This window comes from Hypanus sabinus, chromosome 3 (genome assembly GCF_030144855.1).
Source record: "Hypanus sabinus isolate sHypSab1 chromosome 3, sHypSab1.hap1, whole genome shotgun sequence".
In the NCBI taxonomy this organism is placed as follows: Eukaryota; Metazoa; Chordata; class Chondrichthyes; order Myliobatiformes; family Dasyatidae; genus Hypanus; species Hypanus sabinus.
In genome coordinates this window covers 46,903,906-46,931,821 of record NC_082708.1, presented here as the reverse complement: position 1 = coordinate 46,931,821, position 27,916 = coordinate 46,903,906, and the positions used below count along the sequence as shown (strand labels likewise).

Genomic DNA, 27,916 nt, shown 5'->3' with positions numbered 1-27,916 from the left:
CCAATCTGAGTCTTTCACATCTTCCTTAAAGTATGATAACGAAGATTGATCTCTATACTCCTGTCCAATATTGTAGAAACATTCATAAGATCATACCTAATGTTTTACTCCTGCACTAAATCAATCTCCCTTAATTCCTTTCAACACCCGAGAATCCTGAGCTTGTTGTTAATTTTGCACATTTTGACAACTAGCTAGAAAACAACAAGTTGAGAAAATTTCCATCCACTATCTTGATTCTTTTTGAAAACTTCTTTATTTCCCTGGCCCTTCATGGACCTGCTGATTAAAGCTTAATAGATGAAGGCCCAGTATATCTGGCCTGATTTCCATGTACCACTGAACAGCAGGTTGCAGTTGCAGCTGTATACAAATTTGGACATTCTTCAAGGCTGTTAGGTTTTACAGGATCTCATCACCTACCCAGCATTCAATATATAAAGGATCACATGACCAGTCTTTGGCATGTCTGCAATGACATGACATGGCAGACCAATTGAATAACTACTTTGGTTCTGTCTTCACTAAGGAGAACATAAATAATCTTCCGGAAATAGTAAGGGACCGAGGGTCTAGTGAGATGGAGGAACTGAGGGAAATACATGTTAGTAGGGAAGTGGTGTTAAGTAAATTGAAGGGATTAAAGGCAGATAAATCCCCAGGGCCAGATGGTCTGCATCCCAGAGTGCTTAAGGAAGTAGCCCAAGAAATAGTGGATGCATTAGTGATAATTTTTCAAAACTCCTTAGATTCTGGAATAGTTCCTGAGGATTGGAGAGTGGCTAATGTAACCCCACTTTTTAAAAAAGGAGGGAGAGAGAAACCGGGGAATTATAGACCGGTTAGTCTGACATCGGTGGTGGGGAACATGCTAAAGTCGGTTATCAAAGATGTGATAACAGCACATTTGGAAAGAAATCATCAAAGTCAGCAGGATTTGTGAAAGGAAAATCATGTCTGACGAATCTTATAGAATTTTTTGAAGATGTCACTAGTAGAGTGGATAGGGGAGAGCCATTGGATGTGGTATATTTAGATTTTCAAAAGGCTTTTGACAAGGTCCCACACAGGAGATTAGTGTACAGACTAAGCACACGGTATTGGGGGTATGGTATTGATGTGGATAGAGAATTGGTTGGCAGACAGGAAGCAAAGAGTGGGAGTAAACGGGACCTTTTCAGATTGGCAGGCTGTGACTAGTGGGGTACTGCAAGGCTCAGTGCTGGGACCCCAGTTACTTACAATATATTAATGATTTAGATGAGGGAATTAAATGCAGCATCTCCAAGTTTGCGGATGACACAAAGCTGGGCAGCGGTGTTAGCTGTGAGGAGGATGCTGAGAGGATGCATGGTGACTTGGAAAGGTTAGTTAAGTGGGCAAATTCATGGCAGATGCAATTTAATGTGGATAAATGTGAGGTTAACCACTTTGGTTGCAAGAACGGGAAAACAGATTATTATCTGAACGGTAGCCGATTAGGAAAAGGGGAGGTGCAACAAGACCTGGGTGTCATTGTACACCAGTCATTGAAGGTGGGCATGCAGGTACAGCAGGCGGTGAAAAAGGCAAATGGTATGTTGGCATTCATAGCAAAAGGATTTGAGTACAGGAGCAGGGAGGTTCTACTGCAGTTGTACAAGACCTTGGTGAGACCGCACCTAGAATATTGTGTGCCGTTTTGGTCCCCTAATCTGAGGAAAGACATTCTTGCCATAGAGGGAGTACAAAGAAGGTTCACCAGATTGATTCCTGGGATGGCAGGACTTTCATATGAAGAAAGACTGGATCGACTAGGCTTATACTGTCTGGAATTTAGAAGATTGAGGGGGGGATCTTATTGAAACGTATAAAATTCTAAAGGGATTGGACAAGTTAGATGTAGGAAGATTGTTTCCAATGTTGGGGAAGTCCAGAACGAGAGGTCACAGTTTAAGGATAAAGGGGAAGCCTTTTAGGACCGAGATGAGGAAAAACTTCTTCACACAGAGAGTGGTGAATCTGTGGAATTCTCTGCCACAGGAAACAGTTGAGGCTGGTTCATTGGCTATATTTAAGAGGAAGTTAGATATGGTCCTTGTGGCTAAAGGGATCAGGGGGTATGGAGAGAAAGCAGGTACAGGGTTCTGAGTTGGATGATAAGCCATGATCATACTGAATGGCGGTGCAGGCTCAAAGCACCAAATGGCCTACTCTTGCACCTATTTTCTACGTTTCTATGCCCACAATGACTTAACTATCTTTGTTTCAGTGGTAATTCACAGGTAAACTCGCAGTAATGTTTCTCAGTCACCTCAATCTGGGTTTCCAACAGAGAAATGTGAGTTGGGTTGTTTTATTATTTGTGATAAATTTAAATCCAAGACAGCTTTTGCTGCCTTTAGTTGTTCTGCTATGTCACAGGTAATTTGGCCAAACATTAAAATCAGCAGTTTGCCAAATTTGCTTCTCTTGCTCCAGTCCTTAAAACAAAAACTTCTTACCATCTTAAAAGTTCCTTCCCCTCAGGCAGTTAACTTGATCAACCATTCTATTTAGCTCCCCCCCACCCCTCATTTTAAACTTTATAATGATGTTCACTTTTTAAATACATGCTGGTGCCATATATTTATGTATTTATGCATATTTTATTCCACATATTACTTTAACTTATAACTTTATTTTATATATGTAACTGTATATGGCAGGCATCCCACCCTGCACAAATTCATTTCAGGGAGGTAGCACCACCACCCCCGCCACCCCATATTCCACCCCCCCCCCCCCCCCCCCCCCGGCCGTTATGTATACAGGTGAATGTATACAGGACATTTGATTATGAAAGGACTCAACAATCCTGATTGGTGTGTGTGTCTCTCTCTCTCTCTCGCTCGCTCCCTCCCTCTCTATACACACACACATACATACATACATACATATATATATATATACACACACACACAGTATATAATTTGCACGTCATGGATCAATATGCAGGAGACTCCCAGAACTTCCGGGAGAGGTGGGATGTCTGATATGGCAAATAAGGTTGATCCTTAATCCTATCCACACACAAAACCAGGAGAGCTAGGCTGAGCTAGAGACTCAGGAAAAGCTGGCACCCTGTTCTTCATCTTGCTATTCAGCCCATCCAATGGTGGTTAACTACTTTAGCAGAGTTGGATCACTGAATAATAAGTATCACGCATCAGTGTAAAGGGAAAAATACCCTGTAAAATCCCTTGGGAATTTTGTATTTTTCAATGAGTTTACCTTTTATTCTAAACCCAAGCCCAGTCTGCCCAGTCTCTTTTTATGCAGCAAATTCACCATTATGGGAATTAATCTGGTTAACTTTTGGTGCATTCCCTCGTTTCTATATAAGGTAGAGAGATCAGAATTGCACACAATATTCCAGATGCAGGCTGACCAGGGCCCTGAACAATTAGCACAAAAATATCTGTTTTTGTACTTGGATTCTCTAGCAATGGAAGCCAACATGCCATTGACAATTTATGTACAAGGATATTTAGGTTCCTCTGAACACCAACACTTCAAAAAAAAATTCCCTTTCATACTGTATTATTTCATACTTCTCCAGATTGAATATCATTTTCTGCTCTTCTACTAACAAATCTGCTGATACCTTCCTGCAATCCAGTCTTCTTCCTTCCTGTTGGCTATCAACATCATTTTTATTAAAGCATCTCTTGTCTTCATGGTGTCCCTGTCACTCAAGTCGCACTTCATTGATACACATTGCACAAAGTCAGGCGGTGTGCATTGAGCTTTGCGCAACCCTTCTAGAATCGGACATACTGTCATTAACTATGCCTCTTTGTTTACAAGCTCAAACAAACTGAATGCTAGATTCTGAAGTGAAGATAAAATAAATGTTGGAAACAGTCATCAAGTCAGACAGCAACAATGGGAGAATTAAAGCTTCAGAGGAAAAAAATCAAGATGTCATTAGCACAGAAAATGCTAGAAGTATTTTCTGCCACCCTACTCAGTAAATCCAAGAAACATAATAGAATCAATGAAAGACTGTACCCAAGTGGACAGATAAGCAACCAGTGTGCGTAAGACAATGAACTGCAAGTACTAAATAGATAGATAGATAGATAAATAAGCGATAAGTATCGAGAACATGAGATGAAAAGTTATTGAAAGTAAGTCCGTAGGTTGTGGGAATATTTCAGTGATGAGGTGAGTAAAGTTATCCCCACTGGTTCAGGACACTGATGGTTGAGGGGTAATAACTTCCTGAACCTGGTGATGAGAGCCCTGAGGCTCCTGTACCCTCTTTCTGACTGCAGCAATGAGTTGAGAGCATGGCTTGGGTGGTGGGGGTCTTTGTTGATGGATGCTGCTTTCCTGCGACAGCATTCATGTAGATGTGCTCAATGGTGCAGAGGGCTTTATCGCTTATGGACTGGTCCATACCACTACTTTCTGTAGGAGTATCCATTCAAAGGCATTGGTGTTTCCGTACCAGGCCATAGTGCAACCAATCAATAAGCTCTCCACCACACATCCATAGACGATTGTCAAAGTTAAAAATGTCATGCCAAATCTTTGCAAGCTTTTAAGGAAGTAGAGGCACTGCCGTTCTTTCTTGGTAATTGCACTTACATGTTGTGCCCAGGACAGGTCTTCCAAAATAATAACACCAAGGAATTTAGTGTTGCTAACCCTCTCCATCTCTGATCCCCTGATGAGGACTGGCTCACGGATCTCCGTTTTCCTTCTCCAGACGTCAACGATCAGCTATTTGCTTTTCCTGACATTGAGTGAGACCTTCTTGTTGTGGCACCACTCGGCCAGATTTTCAATCTCCATTCTATATGCTGATTCGTCACCACCTTTGATTCAGTCAATGACAGAAATGTCATCAGCAAAGTGTAATATATGGCACTGGAGCTCTGCTTTGCCTCACAGACGTAAGTGTAAAGCAAGTGAAGCGGGGGCGAAGCACACAGCCTTGCGGTACACCTGTGCTGATGGAGATTGTGAAAGAGATGTTTCCAATCCAAACTGAATTGTTTTCTGCTTCTGTATTCTCTTAAAGATTATTACATCCCTAATTTCTTTACAATTTATCTTACAAATCATGGCACCACAATATATTGGTACTACTACTTTCTATTTGTTAAGGTGTCCTTTTGGATGAAACAATATTAAAAATAGAATCCTTTCAGTAGCTTTAGAAAGTGTGCTTGGTTTTATGATCTCAGTGAGAAATGCTTACAGATGATGAAAGCCTATCAGGTCACATCAAAAGAACAAGGCAATAAGGAGTTACAATTATCATTTGCAGCTGTGTTTTGCATTTACTTACAGTTGAGTAAATTGTGGTTTATGGCATTATTAGCAACTTGTCAACTTGCCTGATTGCAGTTAAAATGTAGGAGCACGATGGTACCAGGAAGTGGTGATATCGAGCTAGTAAAATGCATATCATTATATCACAATAATTCTGTACATTAAGTCAAGCTCAGGGTTAATATCATTAACATATGTCGTGAAATTTGTTATTCTGCGGGATAATAAATAAACTATAAATTACAGTTAAAAATTAAATGAGTAGTGCAAAAACAGAGGAAAAATAATACAGAGGTAGTGTTTAAGGGTTCATTATTCATTCAGAAGTCTGAGGCGGAGGTTCCTGAGATGTTGTCTGTCTTCAGGCTCTTGTACCTCCTCCTTGATGGTAGCAATGAGAAGAGAGCTGCAACCCCACACATAGACATTAAATCTAGACTCCTATTGCAGAAGATGCTAAAGGGGGACATGGTTGCGATTTGTTAGATAGGGTGCACTGCAGGAATGTTGTTGCCTTATCATAGGTGAAGAAAATCAGAGGATGCAAGTGAATGGCAAGTGTAAGAGATACAGAGAGGATCAGAGGGTTTCCTTTTTTCACCCAAAGAGTAACAAGTACCTTGAATGCAATACCAGGGTGGTGACAGCATTTAAAAGGTGGTGAATCGCCTTAGCACAGAATGCTGTGGTCCAGCTGCTGAAAGGAGGTGGGGGGGCGGGGATTAATACAGATGGGTGCCCAGTGGTGGTATGGACGAGGGGATGCAGTGGCCTGTTTCCATGCCGTAAGACTCTAGGGCTCTTTAAGATTTTACTTCATATGATTTGCCTTTTAAGATTTTTTGTCAGCACAAAAGAGGAAGTACAGTTGGCCCTCCTTATCCGCGGGTTCAACCAACCACGGATCGGGAAAACACGGAAATTCTCTCTCCAGCACTCACTGTTTGAGCATGTACAGACTATTTTTTTCTTGTCATTATTCCCTAAAAAACAATGAGTAATCTAGAGATGATTTAAAGTCCAGACAGACAGATATACTTTATTGATCCCGAGGGATTACATTTCAGTCGCACCAACCAAGAATAGTGTAGAAATATAGCAATATAAGACCATAAATAATTAAATAATTAGTAAATTATTCCAAGTGGAAGTAAGTCCAGGACCAGCCTATTGGCTCAGGGTGTCTGACACTCCAAGGGAGGAGTTGTAAAGTTTGATGGCCACAGGCAGGAATGACTACCTATGACGCTCAGTGTTGCATCTTGGTGGAATGAGTCTGGCTGAACGTACTCCTGTGCCTAACAGTACATTATGAAGTGGACGGGAGACATTGTCCAAGATGGCATGCAACTTGGACAGCATCCTCTTTTCAGACACCACCGTCAGAGAGTCCAGTTCCACCCCCACAACATCACTGAGTGTTGATTCTGTTGGTGTCTGCTGCCCCAGCACACAACAGCAAACATGATAGCACTGGCCACCACAGACTCATAGAACATCCTCAGTACAGGCAGTCTTTAAGTTGGATTTGTACATAAGTCAGAAAAGGTACATCCTATATTATTTAGTGTCAGTTAATCAAATGTTTGTCTTAGTAGAGAGTATATATTTTACTTTTCTATGTATATAAAACACTTAAGAAACGTATGTATTTCAATAATTAAACCACTGTGTTGCTTAGTAATAATTGTAGCTTTCATCGGGGCAGAGCCTTTCACAGGCTCCATTATTCTCACTTTATCCTTTAAAATTGTTCCGATCATTGACCGACTATAGTCTAATGCTTTTCCAATGACCAATGGCATTTTATCTCTCTCCGATCATTTTATTATTTCCACTTTATTTTGAATTGTGATCGTTTTCCGTCAGCGGAACAGAAACACTGCAGATTCAGCAGCAGCCACGGGTGGCAGGTCCAGAGCTCCCCTGGGTCCTAAAGTCTACCTGCACTGAGACAGGTTAAATAAGGGGCTTGAGCATCTGCGTTTTTTGGTATCCGCCGGGGGTCCCAGAACCAATTCCCCGCAGATAAGAAGGGTGGACTGTATTGCTAAATTTATATATTTATTTAAAAATAAGGCGTGGAACAGGTCCTTTCAGCACCACCCAGTAACCCATCTATTTTAACACTAGCGTAATCACAGGACAGTTTACAATGAGCAGTTAACCTGTTGACTAATACATCTATGGACTGTGGGAGGAAACAAGAGCACCTGGAGGAAACCAACCAGGTTCACAGGGAGAACTGTGCATTCTTTCCATGAATCGCATGAGTTTCCTCTGGGTGCTCCAGCACAAACTTCTTACAGGCTGTGCTGGAATTGAACTCCAGAATACCTCAAGTTGTAGCAGTGTCCCAGTAACTGCTATGCTACCATGGTACCCACTAAAAAATAATTACACAGGAAGGAAACAGATCCTTAGGCCCAACTCATCCATGCCAACTGAGTTGCCTTGCTGAGCTAGTTCCATTGGCCTGATTTTTGGCCATAATCCCTCTAAACCTTTCTTATCCATGTACCTATCTAAATATCTTCTAAACCACTTCCTTTAACAGCGTGATTCACCCTTGGTGTGAAAAATTTGCCTCTCCGATTTTAAATTGCCCTTTAAAATGTTCTTCACTGGTTCTAAATCTAGGCCTTCTAGTTTTAGCCTCCCAGCCTTGGGAAAAACACAGTGACCATCCACCCTATCTATGCCCTCTTGATTTTATCAGCCTCCATAAGATCACCCCTCAACTTTCTATGCTGCTAAGAAAAGGCCCCAGCCTGTCCATTCTCTCTTTATAACTCAATTTCCAGTAATGCTGTTACATTTTAAGGGCTTTTTCTAAATGTACGCAATTGAATGATTTTGCTAAAATTAAGTCAATGAAACTGGTCAAAGATGTATTTTCAACAAAATAGTTCGAAATTATCCAATACAGTGGATTCTGGTTCTTTGGGACATTTCAGGAACAGGACATCTTGGCCCAATTAAGTGGCTGCTCAATTAGCTGGAATTTCATGGAAATAGTGAAAAAGGTATTAAAAAGATAAACTGTCACTTAACTGAGTAACAAATTATGTATTGAGAACACTGTCAGTAATACTACAGTGCTATAAACTGTATTAGTTCCTAATAGTTATCAGCAGAGGAATTCATCCGGTGTACGCTGCCATGTTCTTTTGATGGACTGAAAATAAGTAAAATCAGCATGGACACCTTGTGCAGATAATGGTCTGCCTTCATAAATGCTTTCAACTATTGCATCCTCCAAATCTTCATTTTCATTTTAACATTCAAGATGATTGTCAATACCTTTCAAATTCTTTGTAGCACCTAACTTGTTGAAGTAGTGAAATCATTTCGTTTTCACACCCAGCCGTTTCTGGCACCTTCAAGCGTGAATTGTCTTACTGCTTGTTTCTCACCAACTTATCAGTGACAAAAATCACTGCTGTATTTGAACACAAACAATGCAACTGATGCTATTTAAAAACCATCCTCTCTAAGCATGGTGCAGTGTCTTCCGGCCACAACAAGTGCAAGTGACTGGCACTAATTAGAAACTATTCGCCAATAGTCTCTTATCCCAATAATGTTGCATAATATCTCAAATAAATGAAGAGAATACTGGCTATTTTCTCAATTACTTTTCGTTCTTTAAGGGTTGTCCTAAATAAGCGACTGCTCAAATTAACTGATGGCCCAATTAACCAGAATCCACTGTATTTCAATAGATATTGTTTTTCCATAAACATTTGTCTTAAATCAGAAAGCCTAGAAGTCAAAAGGAGAATTGTATAATAATTTACGGTACAATTATTATTACTGCTTCATGAAACGATCTAAATTAACCATTAAGACAGAAATGTAACTAATGTTTACCAGAATGGCACACATCTTTGGAGTATGTGAATTCAATTTTGGGTGAATCCATGGCCGAATAACATGAGGCTGCATTTTATTTAACAACATAGGAGAAATGCTGCATATCAAGCATTTGCTACTTTACTCATTTCTCCAATTATGTTTTGAGTGCTGTACTTGACTCTAAAAACCGGAGAATTGTAGTAGTGAAAGTATGGCAAGTACAGTAAAACTCCGATAATCCACCATCTGACTATTCTGACAGTTCAGCACCTGGCTCACAAGGTAATGTTTGCCACCCTGTCTAACAATTTGCCAGGGCCTCTGTTCTCTCATGCCCATTAAATACACCTGGTTGTATTGGCCATGCTCCCAACGAAACTTAACTCACTCAGTGGAATGTTACAGTGTGGAATTTTAAACAAATTAATTCATTATGTTGGAGTATTAATAAACCCTATTTCATAGTTGAGAAATGTGTTAGACTGGCAGCATCAAAGTCCCATGTGTTACTGAAATGAGCAACATTTCAGTAATGGAACATGACTTTTATTAGAAAGTCAAGTCTTCCAACAACTAAGGGCTTTGTGAGTCTGGAGTAAATTATTAAGGCTTCAGACTCCATTAATGAAGAGAAGAAATACCTTTTTGAAGGCAGTGAAGATTAGATTTACTAAATAAGTTGTCTTATTAGGAATTTTTTATGAGAATGTCACTACTGTTTAGAAGAATAAAATGCAATCCAATAGTCTCTTTTCTAGATTGAGATTTATCATAAAGAACTGTCTTGTTTTTCAAGAATTCCTGTTGCCTGTCTCGAATCCACATATTGCAATTTTGGTCTGCTGTCTACTAAAATTAAGTAATCGGTGTCTTGACTCTTACTTTTCTCAATATATTCTATCAATTGTAGTAATGGGCACAAATCAGGTATCTATTATGTCTTTGCTTGCCTAAGCTCTTCACCCCTACTGGGGTGTAGGCCAAAGTAGCTCACTGTTTTGGGCCGGTCTTTCAAGTTGCCCCCAGGTACAGCCCAGCTTCTTGGTGTATCTTTCCTCTCCCAGGGATGAGGTTTCTAGCCCCATGCCCATCCCTCCTTTTGCAGCCAGGCTTGGGTGGAATTATTATGTCTTAACTGTTTGCTGAAATTATGATCTTATTAAAATGGTGAGATCATCATGTCATACCTTAATCTCACTGTTTTGTTTCTTGCTTTAGGTATGGGATCTTGCCCCTTTTGTAAAAGAAGTGCTTTACCTCAATATCAAGCCACGATGCCAGATGGAAAACTGTACAACTTCTGCAGCTCTAGCTGTGTTGCTAAATTCCAGGTTTCTATGTTTTGTTCACTTTGTTGGTATATTATTTGAGTACGTTTTTCTTTTGTATGTTATAGCTAACTGCTGATTCTATTTCAAAATATTTTGTGTGGTCCACAGTTCTACAGATTTGTACGCAGTTTGGGTCTCCCAGAACAAAATAAATCACATTTACAGATTCATACGAGTTTTTTAAAAAAACTGTATGACATCAGTAGAGTACAATATGTTTGAGATGTGTTTTAAAAGACGTAGAAATGTGTTTAACCTGTGTAGGTTAGCATTTTAGAAGTGTTTCTTTGGATGATGTTGTTTAAGGGATCCACCTAAGATTTGGTATAAATATGGCACATCTCAGTGTTTTATCAATTTCTTTCACTTATAATGCTCTGTTTAATTAACAAATGCTCCTTATTGAAGAAATTATGTGAAATAAATTCAGGAAATTTTAACCTGTTTCATAGAGTGCATCCACCTAGAGCATTTCTCAACATCCTTTATACAGATTTTACAACCAGAGCAGAAGACTATTTTTTTTCTACTTCAAAATGTTTACATTCAGAAGGTTTGACATTCACTGATTGCAATCATTCTGATCCATAGGGCAGATGCTTAGTATTAGGCAAAGGCATGAAGTTTTCTTAAAACAAAGATTGTAAGGGATAGGGAAGAGTTATAAGGAGAAGCACAATATTTATCATGATTATATTTTAGTCTTACAGTGCGCAGACAGCTACCAATGGTCAGGTCATAACAAATGAAGTACACCTGAAGTGTATGTACTGCAAGAATGGATTCAGTGCTAAACCAGAATTATTGGAATGGGAGGTAAGATTAATAGAAAATTACTGAACCATTATAAATGGTCACTGATCATAATTGTGGTTTAGTCACATGGTTAATTGCCCTTTTTAGTTACAATATCAACAAAAGCTATAAAGAAGTGAGTTCTTACTGTGTACAGAATGCTTCGTGGCAAACTGGAAGGATGCTGTAGAATGAAAGAAAGTGGAAGGATTAGCTTTATTTGTCACATGTATTTGAAACATACAGTGAAATCGTTTGCATTCATGACCAACGCAGCCCAAATATGTGCCAGGGATAGCAAGCTCTCGATTTACGAACCCTTACTTACCCGTGCATCTTTCGAATGTGAGAGAAAATCACAACACCCAGAAGAATCCACGTAATTACGGGGAGAGCATACAAACTCCTTACAGGCAGGACTTGAATCCCAATCGCTGATTGCTGGCACTGTAACACTAACCACTGTGCTACTTGTGCTGCCTCTGTGTGGATGAGAATTGAGAAAAAGCAAAAGTGTATTTGGAAAGGAAGATCCAGCAGAATTCAGAAATAAATGATAAAAAGGGAAAGATCCTGGAAGAAATGGAGTAGGACCATGGATGAAATTTTCTTTGGTGGAAAGTACCATAAAAAAATAAATTCAGAAAATGCTAACCTGTTTCATGGAATATTGCATAAATTCCTTCATATAAATGTTATTTTAAAAGCACCAGTCTTTCAATAAGTGAAGTCAACTTGATTATCCATGGCAATAACATGGCGCCTCCATGGATGATAGAAAAACTTAAAACACTGCTCCCCGAAGAAACCACACAAAATAAATTCAGAAAAATGTAGCCTTTTTCATAGGGTGCATCCACCTGAAGCAAAGAATTATACAAAATCCATTAAAATGAATCAAACTTTAGATGTTATTTAGTCTGTCTGTTGCAGAATCGTAAATGCAGCAAGAGAAGGGAACATATGGCTCACCACGTCCCAGGGAAACACTCCATTTCCTCATGTTCTTGGATATTTTATACACTGTATATTTATGTAATTCCAATTGCATGGCAGTACGTGACGCTACATCTATTACAGGCAGTACATTTCAGATTCCCACCATATTCTGCATAAAGCAATTTTGCCTCATATCACTTGTTATCTCTTTCCGATGAATATTATGTCTTTGGTTTATAGTTCTTGACCCGCCACCAAAGAGAACAGTCTACTATCAGCATTTTATATCCTTTTATCAATTCTCTCCTCGGAAAAGTATGTTTCCAACCCTTCCAATCTTTCATTGTAACTATAGTGCCTCTCCCTTGTAACATTTTCATAAACCTCCTCTGGATCCATTTTCATAAACCTCCTCTGGATCCTTTCTAACATCTTCACATCATTCCTTTAATGTGGTGACCAAAATTAAACACAATACTCCAGTTGAGGCTATACCAGTGACCCATAAAGGTTCAGCATAACTTTCCTGCTTTTACACTCTGTTCCTCTTTTGATAACACCCAAAACTGTAAATGCCTTATTGACTGCTTTATTAACCTGTCCTGACACAATGATTTGTACACATAACACATTTCCTCAGGTCCCTCTGCTCCACGTCAGAACAATTCCCCTTATTCTGCATTGTTTCTTACCAAGATGCACCAATTCCCATTTCTTAACATTAAATTTAATCTGCTATCTATTTATTCATTCCTCCAATCCGTTTTAATCCTCCTGCAATCTGTCATTATCCTCTGCCCAGGTTTGTGTCATCTGCAAATTTAGAAAATGCAGCTTGTTCCCCTGTTTGTTAGTCATTAGTATAGATCCAAAAAAGCAAAGTATCTCTGGGGAACGTCAATATTCACATTCGCCCAGTGCAGAAACAACAACTATTTACCACAACCTGCAGCTCAATGACCTTCAGCTCACACTGGAGAATGAAGAAGTGATAGATAACAGCTACAAGGAGGTAGTCACCCCTAAGTTACAGGAGGTACCTGGGTAACTGTAGGAGAGGGGTTAAGTATACAGCTGTGAATACTGTTGTGTTGGGGGGCCTACCAAGGGAAGTCACAATGACTGGATCTCTGCCACTGACAAGAGAAAATGCAGATGCTGGAAATCCAAGCAACACACACAAAATGCTGGAGGAACTCAGCAGGACAGGCAACATCTACGGTAAAGAGTACAGTCGAAGTGTGTTGCTCTGTCACTGAGTCTGGCTCTGTGGCTCAGAAGGGAAGTGGGGAGAGGAGGAGTGCAATAGTGATGGGGGAATCCATACTTAAAGGAGCATACTAGAGATTATGTGGATGTGAAAGAGATACCTGGATGGTATGTTGTCTTGAATCGGCTCCACAGCATTCTAAAGGGGGAGGTTGAGCAACCAGAAGTCATGATGTATATTGGTACCCATATCATAGGTAGAAAGGGGGAGGAGGTCTTAAAGAGAGAATGCAGGGAATTAGAAAGCTGAAAGGCAGGACCTCCAGGGTAGTAATCTCTGGATTGCTGCTTGTGCCATGTGTGTGAGAGTAATGTTAGGATTATTTGGCAGTTGTGTGACTGAGGAATTGGTGCACGGGGCAAGGTTACAGATTTTTGGATCACTGGGATCTCTTCTGGGGAAGTATGCCTTGTACAAAAAGGATAGGTTGCACTGAACCCAAGGGGGACCAACATCCTTGCAGGCAGGTTTCCTAGGGTTTAAACTAATTTGGCGGTGGGGGGAGTGGGAACCAGAATTACAGGGTTGAAGATGGGGCAATACAATGTGTAGTGAGACTGTGAGAATGTACAGGCAGATGATAGGACAAATTTGCAGTCAGTAGGATGAGTTGAACTGTAACATGGGGGAGAAATTGAAAAGGGTGATGAATACAGGACTGAAGGTGTTGTAGTTGAATGCAGGCAATATATGGAATAAGGCAGATGATGTAGCATAGTTAAAGAGTGGCAGGTATGAAGTTCTGGGCAACACTAAGTCATGACTGAAAGAAGCTCATAATTGGGGGTTAACATCCGAGGATACACACTGTAATGAAAGGGCAAGCAGAGAGGCAGAACAAGTGAAGTGGCTCAGTTGGTAAAAAATGAAATCAAATCCTTAGAAAGAGGTGATGTAGGATCAGAAGACGTAGAATCCTTGTAGGTAGAACTGCAAGGTTAAGAAGTCCCTGATGGAAGTTATATACAGGCCTCCGAACACTAGCCAGGATGGGGGATACATGTTACAGTGGAGATAGAAAAGGCACATAAAAAAAAGGTGATGTTATGATAATCATAGGGGAATTCAACATGCAGGTAGATTAGGAAAATCAGTTTGGTGCTGGATCCCTTGAGAGGGAATTTGTGGAGTGCCTATGAGATGGCTTTTTAGAGCAGTTTGTGGTTGACCCCACCAGGGGAAAGGCAATTCTGGATTAGGTTCTGTGTAATGAATCAGATTTGATTAGGGAGCTTAAGGTAAAGTAACCCTAAGGAGGCTGTGATCATAATATGATAGAATTCACTGTGCAGTTTGAGAGGGAGAAGATAAAGTCAGATGTGTCAGTATAAAAGTGCAGTAAAGGGAGGAACAGCCATGAGAGCGAAGCTGGCCAAAGTTGTTTGGTTTGGGACACTAGCAGGGATGATGGCATGGCAGAACAGCAAAGACTAGAGCTTCTGGGGGCGATTCAGAAGATGCAGGATAGATGCGTACCAAAGATAAAGAAGTATTCAAGGGAGGATGAAGCAACTGTGACTGACAAGAGAACTCAAAGACAGAAGACAACTTGAAAAGCCATAAGGACAGGAAGAATGAAATATGGAAGTAAAAGATACCAGTTTTTTTCAGATATATAAAAGGTAAAAGAGGTGAGAGTAAATATCGGACTGCTGGAAAATAGGGCTGGAGAGGTAGTAATGAGAAACAAAAAAATGGCAGAAGAACTTATTAAATATTTTGTGTCAGTCTTTACCATGGAAGACACTCTGTCAGAGGGCAGAAATGAGTGTAGTTGCTATTACTAAGGACAAAGTGCTTGTAAAGCTTAAAGATCTGTAGGTTGATATGTCACCTGGACCAGATGGACTACACCCCAGGGTTCTGAACGAGGTTGCTGAAAAGATTGCAATGGCATTAATAGTGATCTTTCAATAATCACTAGATTCTGGAATGGTTCCAGAGTACCAGAAATTTGCAAAATCTCACCAAAGGAGGGAGGCAGCAGAAAGGAAATTATTGGCCAGTTAAGTGGTTGGGAAGATGTTGAAGTTCATTATTAACAATGAGGTGTCATGGTATTTGGAGGCACATTATAGAATATGCTATAGTCAGCACGGCTTCCTTAAGGGGAAATCTTGCCTGACTCATCTTGAAATTCTTTGAGAAAATAACAAGCAGAATAGAGAAAGGAGAGTCAGCAGATGTTATTTACTTATATTTTCAGAAGGCCTTTGATAAGGTGCTGTACATGAGGTTGCTTAACAAGAGCCCATGGAAAGATACTAGCATGGATAGAAGATTGGCTGACTGGCAGGAGATGAAGAGTGGGAATAAAGGGGCCATTTCTGGTTGGCTGGCTGTGACTAGTGATGTTCTGCAGGGTTCATTGTTGGGACCACTTCCTTTCATGTTGTATGTAAATGATTTGGATAACAGAATTGATGGCTTTTTTGCCATGTTTGTAGACAAGCGAAGACAGGTGGAAGGACAGGTAGTGTAGAGGAAGCAAAGAGTCTACAAAAGAACTTAGACAGATTGAAAGCATGGGCAAAAACAGTGGAAAATGGAATATAGTTAAGTAAGTGTATAGTTATGCACTTTGGTAGAAGGAATAAAGACATAGACTATTTTTAAAAAGTGGAAAAAATTCAAAAATCAGAAGTGTAAAGGGATTTTTGCAGGATTCCCTAAAGATTGACATAGGTTGAGTTGGAGGAAAGGAATGGAATTAGCATTCATTTCAAGAGAACTAAAATGTAAGAGCAAGGATGTAATGCTAAGGCTTTATAAGTCATTGGAAATATTAGTAGTTTTGGGCTGCTTAACTAAGCAAAAACGTGCTGGGATTAAAGAGGGTCCAGAGGAGGTTCATGAGAATGATTTCAGGAATTAAAGCATTAACATATAAGGAGCATTTGATGGCTCTGGACCTGTACTCACTGGAGTTTAGAAGAATGAGTGTGTATTTCATTGAAACCTATTGAATATTGAAAGGCCTGGATACCAGTGGATGTGGAGAATATGTTTCCTGTAGTGGATGAGTCTAGGACCAGAGAGCATAGTCAGAATAAAGGGAAGTCCATTTAGGATGAAGGTAAGGAGGACTGTCTTTAGCCAGAGGATGGTGAATCATTGCTACGAACAGCTGTGGAGACCCAAGTCATTGGATATATTTAAAGTGAAGGTTAATAGGCTCTTGATCAGTCAGGATATCAGAGGTTACTGGGAGAAGGCAGAAGAATGCATTCAAGGGAGATAATAAAGATGTATAGTAAATCAGCCTTGATGGAATAGCGGAAAAGACTCAATGGGTTGAATGTCCTAAATCTGCTCCTTTGTCTTATGGGCTTCCATTTTTTTAAGCTAATTCTGGATTCAGTATGCTTTTCGTGCTTCGTGCTGCAGCTTTGTTGAAAGCTTCTTATGTGGAACCTTTATCAGAACCTTCTATGTACAACACAGGGATCCTTTTACTCTCAGCAACTGTAAATATTACTTTAGTGTAAAAGAATGATCAAATTGATTAAACACATTTTACCATAATCCATTTTTCTCTATGTGACTAATAATAATTTTTCTAAATCTTTCCTACTGCTGAAGTTAAAACACAGTTGCTGGGCTTAACCTTGTTCCCTTGTTTGAACAGGAGGGTAAACATTTGTTATCCTCCAGTGTTTCTATTGGGTCTTCTGTCAACTCACAGAACATTGGAAGGTTATGGTTAGGGTGTCAACATTTTCTTCCAGTAATTCCCTCAAAATCTTAGGATGCATCCAACCCTCAGGACTTGCTTATTTTGTTTTGTCAGCTTTGCTAATAACTCATGCTATAAATTTTTAATATATCCAGTGTCTTGACTAGCTCGTTTGCTATTAATTTGAATGGTTCTTAGTGCCTTAAGAGTTTCCACTTTTGTCCTTAATGGATCCATTGGTCCATGTGCTATCATTTTACTACTAAGTATGTGTACAGGACACTTTTAATTCCCATTTATGTCAGTAACTAATCATTTTTCATATGCTTTCTTTGCCATTCATTCTTTAATTTTCACATTTTAGATTGCTTTTATAATCAGCTTGGTTCTCACTAATATTAACAACACAACACTAATCATGCAGCCATTTTGTTTCATCTTTCTTTGTGTCTTTTCATCATCTAGGGAGCTGATAAATTAGTCTTGAAAGGCTAACATTGTTACATTATAGCTTTGCCTGTCCTTTTCTCTAATTTACCTGAGCAAAATCTGCTTTCAACCCATTGGAATTAGCCTTACTCCAATTAATCAATTATTTTCTCTTTATTTCTCAATTGAGTGGAGTCCAAAGGCTAGGTAAGAACTGTAATTAAATGAGCAACATTATCTCGGGTGTAATTGAGCCAGCTAGCTGAAGCTATGTCCAAAATCTGGGTAATTTTTTCAGGAAGATCAGCTAGGAAGTTTCATGCAGCAACAGTCACTCACACCAGGGTTTCAGCTGAGAGAGTGACTGCCTACCACTTGACTCCAGCTAGGAGAATGGCAACCCTAACACAATGTTCCAACCAGGAGAACGCCTTCTAGAGCAAATTAGAAATTGCTTCCTGGGGCTGAGATGCTCATGATTTGGTGTAACACAATTGATTTACAGACCATGTAAATTCTTGGATAATTGAGAATTGACTGCACTCATGAAGATGGTTGGGAACAGCACAAATGCAAAAATGTGTATCTGGGAATATTTTTCTGTCTGGGTTTAGAATTCTTTCTTCTTGAAGAAGTCGTGTAGCATTTGAACCTGTAAGTGCAGGATTTCAAAAGTGTACTTATTAATTTGATGAATTAAATAAAGATTTTGTAGTAATTTACTTCTTTTTTTCAGAATAATGTATTTCAGTTCTGCAGCAAAATGTGCTGTGAGGACTATAAGAAGCTGCATTGTGTCGTGTCATACTGTGAATACTGTCAGGAAGAAAAAACTGTGTATGAAACTGTGAAGTTCTCAGGAGTAAAGAAAACATTCTGTAGTGAAGGTATGTTTCCTTATGATTTTATGATTGAAAAATAACCTTAAATGTCTGCATGAAGAGCCAGCATGGAGATGTTTTGGATAATTCCTGTTTGTCACTCAGTGAGGTGGATTGTATGCTCATCATTTATATGTAACTATATTCCACCCTGTCTGTTTTCTGGAGAAATTGCCCAGCTTTTATTTGGAGGAATTGCTTTTGGTTTTGTTCATTCCACTCCTTTGTTTCCTTGCCTATTTTTTTTCCTGAGTAAATTGAATTAAATTTTTTTCTCTGGGCCATATACTATTTACTGTGAATCATGCACACCACCCCAAATTCAATTCCTTGACTGGCACTTTGTTGTTCATAAATGCCTTGTTTACTGAGATATTTTCTTAAGATTTTTATATCCTTTATATCCTTTTTTATATTTTTTATATTGAAGAGCCTTCATTAATGTATATTGGGCATTAAAATATAAAGAAACACGTGGTGAGCAACTTTCAGGATAGAACCGTTTTCAGCCAGTGGAATACTTATGTAGTGTAATAGAGAAAACAGGGCATCCAGTTCATACAAAGAACATAGCAATGAACAGATCTGTTTCTTTAAGTGCATTTGTCGCTGCTTACTGTTACCCTTTATGCAATGCTTGGTCCTCCAGTCCAAACACTGCCCTGTACCATCTCACTTCTCAATTTGCTCTCGTTAGTCTGAACCAGCTGACAGCAGCTTCCATCACTCTCAGCAGCTGATGGTGAGAGTGACTGTGGGATTCAGGCAGTCTCAACGCATGCATCATGGACTGTCAGCATCAAGAGTTCGTACTTACTGAGTCGGCCAAGGTGCAAGCTGCATCTAAGTGCAGGGTAATCAACGGCAACTCGCACAAATGGCTTCCTCATTGTGCTATTATTGATTTCAATGCTGGATTTTCTCCAACTTCCCTGCAAAAGGGAACGCTGAGGTTTAGGCTCTGTTTACAACCTAGCAGGAAAGAGAACAAGAGATCAAGAGATCACATTTGTTTCCAATATGTGCATAATGTTATAATGACCTCTTTTACCACAGATTCTATTAGTTTTTTCATTCCTGGGAACATTTCTGTGCATGAAGCAAGGTAGCAGTATAATATTGAAGAGCGATAAATATTATCTAGTACACCAAATCTTGTCACAGAATATTTTAGTTCCACACAAGAGTATCTACATCTTTGATTTATTCCTTCATTGAAAAACAGCACAATTGCTATACTCCTGCAGTACTGCACTAAAGTGTCAACCTGGTCTTTTGTTCTCTGTGAATATATTGTGTCAGGCAACAGTAACAAAAAACCATGTCACATCTAACATATGAACATAGGAACAGAAATGGGCTGTTCAGCTCCTAAGGTTAAATTCAAAATAAATTTATTATCAAAGTACATATATGTCACTATATACTACCTTGAGCTTCATTTTCTTGCAGGCGTACTTAATAAATCCAATAATCATAATAGAATCAATGAAAGACTGCACCAGTTGGGTGGAGAACCAGTATGCAAAAGACAATAAACAGCAAATACAAAAAGAAAGGAAAAAATAATAATAAATAAGCAATAAATATCAAGAAGGTGAGATGAAGAGTCCTTAAAAGTGAGTCCATAGGTTGTGGAAACAGATCAGTGAGAGGGCAAGTGAAGTTGAGTGAAGTTATCTCCTCTGGTTCAGGAGCAGATGGTTGGGGGGGTAATAACTGTTCCTGAACCTGATGGTGTGAGTCCTAAAGCTCCTGTACCTTCTTCCTGATGGCAGCAGTGAGAAGAGAGCATGACATGGATGGTGGGGGTCCCTGGCAATGGATGCTGCTTTCCTGCGACAACACTCCGTGTAGATGTGCTCAATGGTGGGGACGGCATTACTTGTGATAGGCTGAGCCTTATCCACTATTTCTTTTTGTTGGATTTTCCATTCAAACATTGAAACAACCAGTCCATATACTCTCCACTGCACATCTCTAGAAGATTGTCAAAGATTGTCTTGCTGAATCTTTATAAACTCGGAAGGAAGTAGAGGCACTGTTGTGATTTCTTCGTAATTGCACTTAGATTCTGGGCCCAGGACAGGTACTCCAAAATGATAACACCAGGGAATTTAAAGCTGCTGACCCTCTCTATCTCTGATCCCCCGGTGAGGACTGGCCAATGGGTGTCCAGTTGCTCCTGAAGTCAGTAATTGTGCTGACATTGACTAGGTTGTTGTTGAGGCACCACACTGTCAGATTTTCAATCTCCTTCCTCTATGCTAATTCATCACGACCTTTGAATCAGCCTACAACAGTGGTGTCATCAGCAAACTTATGAGGGGTGACTGATAAGTTTGTGGCCTAAGGTAGAAGGAGGCAATTTTAGAAAACCTGGCACATTTATTTTACAACTTAGTCCCCTCCTACATTTACACACTTAGTCCAGTGGTCATGGAGCATATGGATCCCTTCTTTGTAGAAGTGGTCCACAGCAGGGGTGATTGATAAGTTTGTGACCTAAGGTAGAAGGAGATGGGTGCGTTAATAAATTCAAACTTTCTGCATTATCACTCAATGAGTTGAACTGCACGTGCATGTAACGGGAGTGTCTTGAACCTCCAGATGGTCCACAGCAATGGTGATTGATAAGTTGCTGGCCTAAGGTAGAAGGAGATGAGTTATACAGCTCTCGTTACATGCACATGCAGTTCAACGCCACGAACTTATCAATCACCCCATGTCGTGGACCACTTCCGGAGGTCCAAGACACTGACTTCTTCAAAGAAGGGATCTGTATGCTCCACGACCGCTGGACTAAGTGTGTAAATGTAGGAGGGGATTATGCTGAAAAATAAATATGCCAGGTTTTCTAAAATTGACTCCTACCTTAGGCCACGAACTTATTAACCACCCCTTGTAAATATGGCACTGAAGCCATATTTAGCCACACAGCCATAAGTATAAAACGAGTAGAGCAGGGGGCTGAGCACACCGGATTGTGGAGGAGATGTTGCCAATCTGAACTGACTGTGGTCTGCAAGTTAAGAAACCGAGGAGCTCAAGGACTTGATGCTTGTTGATGAGTTTTAAGGGGATGATAGTATTGAATGCCTAGCTGTGGTCAATAAAGAGCATCCTGTTGTGTGCATCTTTGCAACCCAGATGTTCCAGGATTATATGAAGAGCCAATGAAATGGCATCAGCTGTGGACTTATTGCCAGTAGGCAAATTGGAGCGGATCAAAGTCATTTCTCAGGCAGGAGTTATACAGTGCCTATAAAAAGTATTCACCACCTCCCCCCCCCCCAAAAAAAAAGGATTTACTGTTTTGCAACATTGAATCAGAGGATTTAATTTGGTTTTTTCGACACTAATCAGCAGAAATAGACTTTCATGTCAAAGTGAAAGCAGATCTCTACAAAGTGATTGTAGCAGCAATTGTAGCCTTGGGTCTGTGTGGATAGGTCTCTATCAGCTTCGCACATCTGGACACTGCAGTTTTTTCCCATTCTTCTTTACAAAACTGCTCAAGCTCTGTCAGATTTCATGTGGATCATGAGTGAAGCCCTTTTCAAGTCCAGCCATAAATTCTAAATTGGATTGAAGTCTGGACTCTGACTTGGCGACTGCAGGACATTAACTTTGTTGTTTTTAAGCCATTTCTGTGTAGCTTTGGCTTTATGCTTGCGGTTATTGTCCAGCTGGAAAACAAATCTACTAAGTCACAGTTCTCTTGCAAACTGCATTAGGTTTTCCTCCAGGATTTCCCTGTATTTTGCTGTATTCATCTTACCCTCTACCTTCATAAGCCTTTTAGGATCTGCTGAAGTGAAGCATCCCTACAGCATGATGCAGCCGCCACCATGCTTCATGATAGGGATGATGTGTTTTTGCTGATATGTGGTGTTTGGTTTACACCAAACATAGCATTTAGTCTGATAGCCAAAAGGCTCAATTTTGGTTTCATCATAACCATCTTCCAGCTGACTTCAGTCTCCCACATGCCTTCTAGCAAACTCTAGCCGAGATTTCATATGATTTTCTCTTTGCCACTGTGCATAAAGCTGCGATTGGTGAAACACTCAGGCAACAGTTGTTGTATGTACAGTCTCTCCCATCTCAGCCACTGAAGCTTGTATCTCCTCCAGAGTTGTCATAGGGTCTCTTGGTGGCCTCCCTCACTAATCCCCTTCTTTCTTGGTCACTCAGTTTTTAAGGTGGCCTGCTCTGGGCAAATTTCTTGATGACTGACTTAACTGTACTCCAAGGGATATTCAGTGACTTGGAAATTTTCTTGTATCCTTTGTCTTCACGGTGTAGTTCTTATCAGGATACTGTCTCACCAGCAGTTGGACCTTCCAGATACAGGTGCATTTTTGCTACAGTAAAATCGAAACACCTTGACTGCATACAGGTGATCTCTATTTAACTAATTATGTGACTTCTAAAACTAACTGGCTGCACCTGTGATGATTTGGTGTGACATATTAAGGGGTGAATGCTTATGCAATGAATTATTTTGTTATTTGTATGTGTTATTAATTTAGATCACTTTCTAGAGATATTTTCATTTTGACAAGAAAGTCTTTTTCTGTTGATCAGTGTCCAAAAAAAGTCAAATTAAATCCACTGTGATTCAGTGTTATAAAACAATAAACCATGAAAACTTCTGGAGGGAGGGGTGAATACTTTTTATAGGCACTGTATATTTTATCACCAACCTCCCAAAACACTTCATCAATGTGGATGTAAGTGCTACTGGATAATAGTCATTGAGGCAGGTTACCACTTTCTTCGTAAGCACCAGTATAATTGAAGCCTGCTTAAAGCAGATGAGTACCTCAGACTGCCAAAGTGAGAGTTTAAAGATCTCAGTGAACTGTCATGTCAATCATCAGCACAGATCCTTAGCACTCGACTAGGTACCCCATATGGGTCAGATGCTTTCCTTGGGTTCACCTTCCTAAGGATGTTCTTGTGTCGGTCTTAGAGACTGGAATCACAGTATCATCGGGGTCTGTGGAGTTTGTGATGGTTCCTCCGTTGTCTGAAGATCAAAGCAAGCACTGAAGAAATTGAACTTATCTGGAAGTGAAGTCCTGTTGCTATGTCGCTTAATTTCACTCTGTAAGAGGTGATAGTACTCAAGCCCTACCAAAGCTGATGGGGATCCTTCATTGATTCAAGTTTAGTCCGCAATTGCCACTTTGCCCATGAGATGGCTTTTCAGAACTTGCACCTGGGCCTCTTGTAACTTTATTAGTCACCAGACTTGAATGCCTCTGATCTGCCTCTCAGCAGATTGCATATGTCATGGTTCATCCAGGGCTTTTTGTTGGGAAAACTGAATGGTTTTCTGGGGACACACTTGTCTACAACTGTTTTTATGAAGTCTGTGATAACTGTGGTGTATTCATTCAGATCCACAGATGAGCTCTTGGAACACGGACCAGTCCACCAACTCAAAAGACTGTACTACCTCTTAATTAAGTAGTGGCTAAATGAAATCTCAACTCCAATTTCCCAAAATTTGTAAATCCTGATGACTTATTTCAACTGTGACCCAACCCTTTTGAGGGAAATAGAGTTTTGTATCAAGTTGTATGCTTTTACTTGCTGTGATTGAATCAAAGAGAGGGCGTGTATCAAAGAACATTACAGCTATGTAGGACTTTGATTAGAACATATGAGAACAAACTGCTTACAGTTTTCATCTCCCAGATAAAGAAAAGTTAACTACCTGCCTGGCACACTGTTGATTCCAGGGAATAGCAAAGATTGAACTGATAGGCCCTATGTTCTTTGATGTTTAGAAACTAGAGGGTTAATCAGTTATAAAGATGCATGGTTTGAAAGAGCTTGAAAGGATGAAGCTCGAATTTGTTTCTGAGTGAGAATAAAGACTGTGCAACTTCACCCATTGAAGGCTAAATTGTGGGTGAATTTCTTTAAGTGTAATAAATCTTTAGAAATCCCTACCACAGAAGCTTATGATTACTGTTGCTCTTTATGTTCAAGATTAGATGGATTTTTGCATGGAAGGGAAATAGAGATTATGTGGATTTGGAAAGAAAATGGAGGTGAAAGCAATGACCAGATCAATTCAGCCATGGTCTTATTGAATGGCAGAGTAATACAGCTTTTACTGATTCTCTTTCTTATGTACGAAGGTTAAAAAGATAAATAGATGAAGCAATCTAACTTGGATGTTAAAAATATGCATTTTCCACTACTTGGTTTTATCCAAGTTTGCTTAAAATATTTACAAGATGGACAATTGTGTGAAAAAAAATGTTTGTTTTTAGGCTGTAAGCTTCTGTACAAGCAAGACTTTACAAAACGCCTGGGTCTGCGCTGTGTTACCTGCAGTTATTGCTCCCAGATGTGCAAGCGGGCTGCAGCTAAAGAAATTGATGGAAAAGCAAGAGATTTTTGTAGTGACGACTGTTGCAAAAGATTTATAGACTGGTACTTTAAGGTCAGTGAATTTTATCTTATTATTTCAATGCTTTTACCATACATTATTGTACACAATTAAAATTCCCAAAATAGATTGCAAATAGTTCCTTTGAAATCTGATTAAAAAATTGCTTCACTAAGATATAATGCCAACTATGTAGAATATTGCTGATATGACAGAACTATTATGCTGGAATGGAAACAGTTGTGCAGACAATAGTGTATAAAGGCAAAACTAGATGATGACCTTTTGGGTGTAATATATAGAATAATAGATAACTATTTGTTAGAGTTTTCACAAAGGAGATTATTAATGGAATGGAAATTAACTTATTATCACAGTGTCGATTCTGTTAGAAATTTTCTTTTGTGTATTTTCAGAATAATTGTGAAATCTTGAATGTGTAGTTTTCTTGTATAGTTGTGTGGATTGACATGAATGGGCTAATATTAACTTGTGGTAAATTGTATATACAAGTTGACCATTTGGCATCTTCCACAAAGGTTTGTGTTGCTTAGCTTTTTGTCAGATGCTGCTACTGTGTGGTTTTAATATCTATCTGGAGTGAACAATATGACCTCAACTTCTTGATGACAAAACATTATAGGCACCTTTTTTTTTCAGTAATATCACATTAGGCAAAAATACAAATACAAAATTTGCACAAGGAAAAGTTAACAACTTGCAAAACTTAAACTTTAAACTATTAGACAAATATAATAAAGTAATTAAGTGAACTACTTAATCAAATTTGATCTAAAAATCTATATTGAGCAGAGCACAATAGAATAGTACAGCACAAGACAAGCCATTTGGTCCACAATATTCTACTGATCTTGATTCCAATGTTCTTCTTCTGTGTAGAATCTATATTCTCCATTCCCTTCACATTCATGCGTCTATTCAAAAGTTTCTTAAATATCACCAAACTGCTGCCTTCTGCCATTTGGCAATGTGTTCCAGGCACCTACTACTCTCTGTGTTTAACAAAGTACTTGCCCTTCTTCTAATCTTAAAAACATGACCTCTGGTACTTGACATGCCTACCCCTGAGAAAAGATTCTAACTGTCTATATGACTCATTTTTAAAAACCTCCAGCGCTCAAGCGAGAGCAACTCAAGTTTATCCAACCTTTCCTTATAGCTTATACCCTCTAATCCAGGCAGCGTCATGGTAAACCTCTTCTGCACCCTCTCCACATCCTTCTGGCTAAGCTGCATGCAATACTCCTAGTGCAATCTGACTGCAGTTTCTCATAACTGCAGCTTGTCACCCTTACCAATGAAGGCTAACATGCCATACACCTTCTTTAGCACTTTCAGTGAACTATGGACCTGGATCCTAAAATCCCTGTGCATTTCAATGCTATTAAGGTACAGTCGGCCCTCCTTATATGCGGATGCCGCATGCGTGGATACAACCAACCGCGGATCAGGAAAACCCAGAAATTCTCTCTCCAGCACTCGCTTGAGCATACATAGACTACTTTCTCTTGTCATTGTTCCCTGAACAATAGTATAACAACTATTTACATAGCATTTACATTGTATTAGGTATTATAAGTAATCTAGAGATGATTTAGAAGTACAGGCAGTCCCTGGGTTATGAACAAGTTCAGTTCCTGAGTCTGTCTTTTAAGACGGATTTGAAGTCAGAACAGGTACATCCGGTATTATTTAGCGTCATTTAGTCAAACGTTTGTCTTTGTATATGGTATATGTTCTACCTTTCTATGCAAATAAAACACTTAAGAAACGAATGCATTTCAATAATTAAACCACTGCGTTGCTTAGTAATAATTGTAGCTTTCATCAGGGCAGGACCTTTCACATGCTCCATTAAAATTGTTCCGATCGTTGAACGACGTAGCCCAATGCTTTTTCAATGACTAATGGCGTTTCACCTCTTTCTGATCGCTTTATTACTTGCCCTTTATTTTCAATCGTGATTATTTTTGTGAACAGAAACACTGCGGATTCAGAGCTGCGCTAGGTCCTAATGTCCACCGGACCGAGACATGTTCAATAAGGTCTGGGGTTCCACTGGGTCCTAAAGACCACCGCACTGAGCCAGGTTAAATAAGGGACTTGAGCATCCACATTTTTTGGTATCCGCGGGGGGTTCCGGAACCAATCGCCCGCGGATAAGGAGGGCCAAATGTATATGCTATTAACTGTACACTTTCTCCTTTCATTTCTCCTTCCAAAGAGCAGCACCTCACACTTGCCCAGATTAAACTCTCAAGTCTTATCTAACTGAACCATATTCTGCTCTGTCTCACTACTTCACCAATCTTCATCCCCAATTTTGTTCATCCACGTCATTGACATGTATCACGAACAATCGAGGTCCCAACACTCATCATTACAGAGCATCACTGGTCATGGACCTCCAGTCTGAATAACAACCTCCCTCTCCACCCCACCCCAACTAATCGCTTTCTGAATCCAAATCGGCAATTCACCCTAGATCCAGTGCATCTTTATCTTCTAAGTCAACCTGTCATGAGGACCTTATCAGATGCCTATGTAGATAATGTTCACTACCTTACTCTCACCAAGCTTCTTTGTCCCCATCTCAAAAAACTTGATCAAAGTCACTGACTGTCCCAAACCAGGCTATGCCTTTCCAAATGCATGTAAACCCATTCCTATATAACTCAGTTATAATTCAAAGAGACATTTTGCATCTAAGTGAAGTAATTGAATTTTATTTCTTTCATTTTAGGCTGCAAGATGTGATTGCTGTAAAGTACAGAGAGAATTGAGTGAAACGGTTCAGTGGCGGGGAGAAATGAAGCATTTTTGTAATCAGCAATGCCTTCTGCAGTTTTATAGTCAACAGAATGAACCTAACATGTTTACACAAAAAGGTCCTGAAAACATGAATGTGGGTAAGTGCTTAATCCCAGAAAAATGCATTGCACGTAGAGATATTTATGTATTGCAATCACATACCCCTGCCAGCCAGCTGCAGGGCAGTCA

At 39.6% G+C, this 27,916-nt stretch overlaps 1 protein-coding gene across 5 annotated transcripts in view; it reads left to right on the top strand.

The window, feature by feature from the left end:
• Positions 1-27,916, top strand: part of zmym2 (zinc finger, MYM-type 2) — a 154,386-nt gene that overhangs the window by 77,382 nt on the left and 49,088 nt on the right. For all 5 annotated transcript variants that reach the window (XM_059964236.1, XM_059964237.1, XM_059964235.1 and 2 more), the window contains 5 exons: positions 10,381-10,493; positions 11,196-11,309; positions 18,339-18,489; positions 24,777-24,949; positions 27,660-27,825. In XM_059964236.1, coding sequence (XP_059820219.1) covers positions 10,381-10,493; positions 11,196-11,309; positions 18,339-18,489; positions 24,777-24,949; positions 27,660-27,825 — 717 coding nt within the window. The remainder of the gene's footprint in view (positions 1-10,380; positions 10,494-11,195; positions 11,310-18,338; positions 18,490-24,776; positions 24,950-27,659; positions 27,826-27,916) is intronic.